We start from the raw sequence: 7,500 nt of genomic DNA, 5'->3' as shown, positions 1-7,500 counted from the left end.
TGTAAATTGAGGTTTCTTCTTCGAAAACAAGAAATTCAATGACAGCGTCCTGCCGCTGACGGCATTCGTGGGGGCAGCCACTTTAGCTGACATAACTTTGTCAAAATTTGACAGAATTAAAATTTTAAACTTTTGGTTTAAAGAGGACATGTGTAAGTTCAATTGAGTCAAATATGACGTCATATGAAAAATAAATAAAAAGTAGGACATTTGTCCCATTACTTTTTGACTCACCCTCGTTCAATGAAGTTAATGAGTTATTGATTGAGCGATGACGAATGGCTGGAACTAAATTTTGACAATACACGAAATGGCATATGCTCCTAGTAATAAACTGTGTAGAGACAAAGCAGTTAACCTGTTAAATGTCGTACTCTGGAAAGACACATATTTAAAACTTTGGCCAGAAAACTCGTTCTTCAAAGATCAATCAATTTAAATGACCCTCAACTTGGCAAAAACTCTCAAACTTGGGACCTGTAAGTATTCCAAAAAAAAAGTAATGCCGTTACGTATGGTTTTGTACAGGCTAGGTTGGCGGCTTGTCTCTGTCGTGTTGTAGGATAATTTACCTTATACACTTGGGAACCAAAGTCCAAGATATTCATGCTGCCGTACATCTTGGCGAAACATTTGAGTTTGAGGGCGAGATAAAGCACAACACTATCGTTGATGACTCCCTCGTAGTGATGTTCCAACAAATCTGACAAGAGAATTGAATCAACAGATAAATTAATAAACAAACAATGAAATTAACATTTTGAAATACGTAGATACAATAAATGAATTAATAAATAAATAGGTAAATAGATAACTGAAATGATAAAGTAATAAGCATATTTTCTTGACACATACCCATGACTTCTTCATGCTTAACGAGTAAAAATTTAACTTACTTCCCTGAATACCTACCATATCATCGAGATAATTCTTTTTTCATTTCATACAATACGAACTGCATGTTAAGCCCAATTTTGTACTTTTTCATCCTTACTTAACCACTGCCTAGGGTTGGGATTATGTTTACCCGTACCTGAATCAAGTGTACCCAATAATGCATGTAAAGCGTGTTACCCAAGAACGTAACGTTCAGCCCAAAGTTTAACCAGAGGAGGCAATTCCCAATTTTGCTTGAATTTGTCACAAGACGAGGCCACTAGTACTACTAAGTAAGTGATGTGGCAATTTACAATAAAATATTTAAAGAATCAAAAGACAACAAGCCTTGTAAGCTAATTGACAAGTAAAAATGTCCATGTCAAAATATGTTTCCTACTCATGACATTATAGCAAAATGACACTCATTGAATCTTATAAGCGGCTATGACAGAATAAAAGTCAAAGCCAAATATTAGATGTAGAGCCTGTTTACTTACCAATGCCATCCGTTATAAAGGATCCTTAAAAGTAATAATATAGGAATATAGAATGTCTAGATATTATCCACATCTCAGTGCCCTTTTTCATGTTTTACGCGCTTTGCAATAATTGTTTCCCCGTAATGGACAATGCTCAAATAAAACAGACGCGAAGGACCTAGATTTGAGAGTATTTGCCAAGATGAGGATAATGTAAATATTTGAAGGACAAGTTGGAATACGTGTCTTTCCAGAGTACGGTATTTAACTGGTTAAAACAGGTAATATTGGATTAGAAAGTGTGATGTCAAAAAACTGGTTCTACTCTTCCGGACCACTGAATACATATCTTATATAAATGATAACTTTTGGTTTAGAGTGAAAGCATCTTATATTCTAGTTTAAATATTATATGTATCGTCAATAAAAAGAATCTACCCTCGCTCCTTCACGTCAAGTAATCCTTGGAATCTGCCTTTATAAACTGCTACCAAAATATTATGCCACCTTATGATTCAATATGTAACCTATTCATTATAAGTCCTCCGAAGGACTGGTTAAATACACATTTCCAATGATGTTGGAACCGTAAAAGTAGAAGGCGTGACGCCACGACTTTTCTCCCCTATTTTCCTCATTCTTACCGTCAATGGTGAGTCCACCAGCCACTCTACTGGCCAAGAATGTGCCCAAGGATCCGTACAAAATTGGTTTGGGTACCTCCGAATTGTAGATGATCGGTCCGGACCTGGCTCGGTGAGTCGCTGGAATGAATGGACGAGAAATATAGAGATTCGTTGAATGAAAGCTTGAATGCATGAATGAATTGGAGGACCTTTCAGATTCGTATCTGATTGGTGGACGTGCTGTACCATCTCTCTCTCTCTCTCTCTCTCTCTCTCTCTCTCTCTCTCTCTCTCTCTCTCCACACACACACGCACATATATATATATATATATATATATATATATATATATATATATATATATATATATATATATACATTCTTATTTGGGAGGGGAGAGGTGACTGGGTAGATAAGGCATTGCACTGTGACCCGGAAAGTACCGCGTTCGAGTACCGCTCAAAGCATTTGCGTTATTGTCTTTCTTTTTTTTTTTTTTCTAGACAAGTCGTTAACCCAAAATTTGTGCAATTCATGGCGATTGAAATGCCATTGACCTTTGTTTGATGGATTATCAATATTCTAACTTTGTTAAGAGGAAGGTCGTGACTTTCTTTTTTCTGGTTTAATTCGCTTGATTTTATTGCTTTTAAAAAATAAAAAAAAAGAACAGATTTATTATTACAAAAACAACACGCTCACACAGACACACACACATACACGCACACACACACACACACACACAAACACACACAACATCGAAAAAAGAATGTGTATAAAGCTTGACGTCTGGATGAAATACCGTATGGTATGATCAAATTAATGTATAAAATATGCGTCGAAGACAGCTCGCTGAATCTATATCACATTAAATATGTAATGTTCTTCCACTATTTAACCCACAAATTATGTGGATGACATTTGTCACTTTCATAAAAAGTTTAGATACGTTGCTTTTTCAGCAGATGACGGAGAAGAATCTCGTTCATTGTGAGGGAGGAAAAAAACAACAGTATTGACTTCTCACCAGGATCATTCAGTAAAATGCCCCCCCCACTTGCCTTTCCCTTTAATTTCACATCGTTTATCTGTTGTTGTTTAAGGATTACCGTCGTTGTTGGGGAAATTGACATTATAAATGTTTACCACTTATGTTTACGCAGTTCACAATAGTGGCCTAGTGGTATGATACTTGACTTGTGACAAGGATGACTCGAGTTCGAGTCTCCTGGCCATAGGCAAAGCTGAGATCCCGAAAAAGGCTCTTTACTCACATTTTCACGCTTTACTCACGTTGAAACATGAATATTTGAGCCGATAACAGTGATAACAAGTTCTATATTTTAAGTATTTTAAGTTGCGGACCCGGATTGAGCAAAGTTAATGGATAGTTCTCTATATTAAAGCTTACATTCTTTTTCTTATTAGAACGATATCTACAATATCTTATTTTGTTGTTTTTTGGAATTCCTGACAAGTTCCCAACCCCTGGATTAATAAAATCTATATAGTAGGTTATTCATCTTTTCATTTAAATTTGTTCATGGCAAAACATTCTAAACTCTATCTAGTTGTTTTGTTTGTTTTTAAGGAAAATATTTACAAGATTAAAAAAATATCATCTCCCAAAACTAACACATTTGACTGTTTCTTTCCCAGCCAGGGTATCCGGCCATGGCCAGGACAAAACTAAGCAATCTCATTCCAAGACAAAGACGGAAAGCAATTTGGAAAACAGAAATAGGGATCGGGAACCCCTCCCAGTAAAATCTATCTAGATCACAGACAATTTGACAAAGAAAAATTTTAAAACAATAAACTAACCCCATGCCAAAACAAAACACTGAAATAAAAAACAACAACAACCCCCCCCCCAAAAAAAAAAACAAAACAAAGCAAAACAAAACAAATAAGAAATATAAAAACAAATCATCCCCCCCCCTAAAAAAAGAAAACAATAACAGAAGAAAAACACAACAAAAGTGTAATTTATCCTTCGCGTACAAATGCCAAAACCAAACAACGCACACGCAGAATCACAAACAAACAAACAGACAGACACAAACATACACGATTACACAAAGACATGGAAACAGAGAAACAAAACAGAATCATTACCCTGTGCAATTTCGAGTACAAACGTAACAACTAATGATTGCGTTTTGTTTATTCATAAAATGGACTATTTTCCAGATTAAAAATTATTATTCTTATTTGTAAATAATGGGATTTTTATCAAAACAACTCCCATTTTTATTTTACTGTTCACCCACCAAGTCCTTTATTGCTTATTCGTCAATGCCAATTGTCACAAATGTCACAGTTTTAAAAACACAAATTACTGTATTTATCACAATCCTCCTCTATCACACTCATACACACACAAACACACACAAGTACAATAATTCACACAAACACTTTCAACAACAAGAGAAATGAATACAATGATTGCATGTTTACCTCGCTCCGATAGATACATCGTTTGAAATACATGAATGATAATAATTTGACAATTCAAACTACGGATATATATATTTTTTTTAACTTGGATTTTATATAGCACAATATCCACTAAACATGTTCAAAGCGCTTTACAAAGGGTCCCTAGCCAACAGCAACACTTAACGTGACCGAGACATGAAGCCTGCTTGGCGATATTACAATTTACTGACACATACATTGGTGTTAACTGCCATGTACTCGTTATACATCTGAGTACGGTGAAAAAATGTGAATAAAGAGCCCTTTCCAAGGACTCAACAATGTACTGCTCAGAGCGGGAATTGAACCCTAGACCTTCCCATCCGAAGGCGAATGTCGTCCCACAAGATCGCATAGCGCACCTCAGATTCAAATTGTTGTACTTATAAATAGATTTGACAGGCTTATTGTCAAAACTATAGACTGGAGAATGGTACCTAATAACATTGGTAAGTTACAAATCTTGATATCAGATAATTATAAACAAAATAAATGATAATATGTAGAGAGAAGAAATAGAGATGAGTCATCATCATCGTAATCATCAACAATATAACTGTCGTCGTCGGCGTTATTGTCATCATCATCATCATCATCATCATCAACACCATCATCATCATCGTCGTCGTCGTCATTTTCCTCATCAATTAAAGTTAACACAAACACCGTTCTATTACAATTCTCATTTACTGCTCATCTTCTTTTGTTACAAACCCACCTCTATTATTTGCTCACTTAAAACAACTTTATAACTTGTGAAATTTAAATTTGAATTTCATTGGTTTCTTCATAGTTTCCGACCTTGAATTGAATTCAGTCAATTGATGCATATTACAGTTATTATCGCCGTTATAAAATGTCATCAAAATTAAAATAAAGTCATGCCAACACAGTTAATAGCTGTTATGAAGTAAGATTTGGTTAACAAATACTCTTATATTTATTCGGCTGACCGAATAGAAAATTGTAAAATCCATATTTTTAGTTCGAAAAACCGATCATCCTTATGATATAAAACCCTCGAAGAAATTAACTAAATTATGTTATTAAGTAAAAATCACTTGTTTCGGACACATGGAAAACAACTTTGCAGAACCTTTCACATTTAATGTTTGAGGGTAGCATGCAATTGGTATTGTCCGATTCACGTCATAGAAACCGGGATAAACTCTGGCTCCACGGCCTAATGGCTCGGAAGGACTACTTTTTAACCCAGCGTCACGCGAAGACCTTGCTATGAAACCCGTAGGGTGAAAAGAAAGGCCGGACAAGCAACAAAGAAAAAAGGAACTGGAAAGGGCAACCCAGAATAGTAATAATAATGATGATGATGATGATGATGATGATGATGATGATGATGATAAAAATAATAATAATAATAATAATAGTAATAATAATAATATAATAATAATAATAATAATAATAATAATAATAATAATAATAATAATAATAATAATAATAATCATCATCATCATCACCATCATCATCATCAACATCATCATCATATTATATTATTATTATTATTATTATTATTATTATTATTATTATTATTATTATTATTATTATTATTATTATTATTATTATTATTATTTTATTATTATTATTGTTATTACTATTATTATTATTATTATTATTATTATTATTATTATTATTATTATTATTATTATTATTATTATTATTATTATTATTATTACCAAAGTAACTGAAAAAAGGTTGCGCCCTGGTATAGAAAACAACAATCACCTCTCAGTAATCCTTTTAATGATGGTTCTCTATGAAATACCTCAAGGTTTTCTAGAAGGATTTACAAGTCTTAACGCAATCAGAAATCTAAGCTTTTCTTATCGAAGTAGGAATCTTTTTTTTATCCATTGGCATTATCTCCTATACAATTCTATGAATAATAATGTCATTAAGAGTCAAGATGAGAAACAAATAGTCTTGTGATTCCAGTAACCTTGTTCTATATAGAATGTAATCTTTGTCAAAAACATAAAAACATTTGAAAAACTTAGACCAAATTGTAATGATTTCAACCATTATAATAATGATAATAATAATAATAATAATAATAATAATAATAATAATAATAATAATAATAATAATAATAATAATAATAATAATAATAATAATAATAATAATAATAATAATAATAATAATAATAATATTGATAATCATCATCATTATCATCATCATTATGATATCATCACCTCAGAATCAGGGGAAAGCAGCTGAGGTGAGAACATTTTCTTGTTTTTGAGTATTATAGTTTACCGTAAAGTTTGCGTCTTAAATTACTTTTAACCGCTAATAATCACGAACCACACATAGCGCTGATCACTTAGACATTAAATTAGATTATGATAAACATCTTTCATAGCTCAAAAAACAACAGCAGCTGCAGGATCTGATTGTAATATTGCCTACTTAAAACTTACAGGCGTGGTTCAGGTTTACCCTATCGTGTCATTGTACCTTATGGTAGGAAAATTAACGTTACCTTAGCCCACACATCATGCTTATTATTTAGTGTGCTGAATGTAAGATATTGAGTGACTCCATACGTTATTTATGAAAATAATTTTTGGAATGTCTCGCGCTTTCCATCAGGGCAACCGTATATACATATTTACCGATAAGGTAGCAATTCGATTCGGATTTCAATCATGCCTAAGTTGCATCCTAGCTGCTCTCTTGACACACTCACTCACAAAAATGAGTCTGCAATTTTATCTCAACAATTAATTAATGTCATTAATTATGATTGAATAACATTCGGTTTTGCTGTGAAGGGGTCAAAAATGTTTGTCAATCCCAGGACTTATTTTTCTCTCTCCTTGTTATGTCTCCCTCTCTTCTTCTTCGTCTTCTTCTTCTTTTCTTCTTCTTCTTCCTATTCTCCTCCTCCTCCTCCTCCTCCTCCTCCTCATCCTCCTCCTTCTTCTTCTTCTTCTTCTTCTTCTTCTTCTTCTTCTTCTTCTTCTTCTTCTTCTTCTTCTTCTTCTTCTTCTTCTTCTTCTCCTCCTCCTTCTTATA

General features: G+C 33.4%; 1 protein-coding gene across 1 annotated transcript in view; it reads right to left on the bottom strand.

Annotated features, from left to right (window-relative positions):
• The window catches only part of LOC144974132 (neprilysin-2-like), a 215,422-nt gene that overhangs the window by 9,082 nt on the left and 198,840 nt on the right, over positions 1-7,500 (bottom strand). The window contains exons 10-11 of the mRNA XM_078917034.1: positions 2,003-2,122; positions 573-703 (exon numbers count right to left, since the gene is read on the bottom strand). Coding sequence (XP_078773160.1) covers positions 573-703; positions 2,003-2,122 — 251 coding nt within the window. The remainder of the gene's footprint in view (positions 1-572; positions 704-2,002; positions 2,123-7,500) is intronic.

This window comes from Berghia stephanieae, chromosome 5 (genome assembly GCF_034508935.2).
Source record: "Berghia stephanieae isolate SIO BIC M18660-M18661 chromosome 5, UCSD_Bste_1.3, whole genome shotgun sequence".
In the NCBI taxonomy this organism is placed as follows: Eukaryota; Metazoa; Mollusca; class Gastropoda; order Nudibranchia; family Aeolidiidae; genus Berghia; species Berghia stephanieae.
This window is presented reverse-complemented; position numbering and strand designations above follow the sequence as displayed.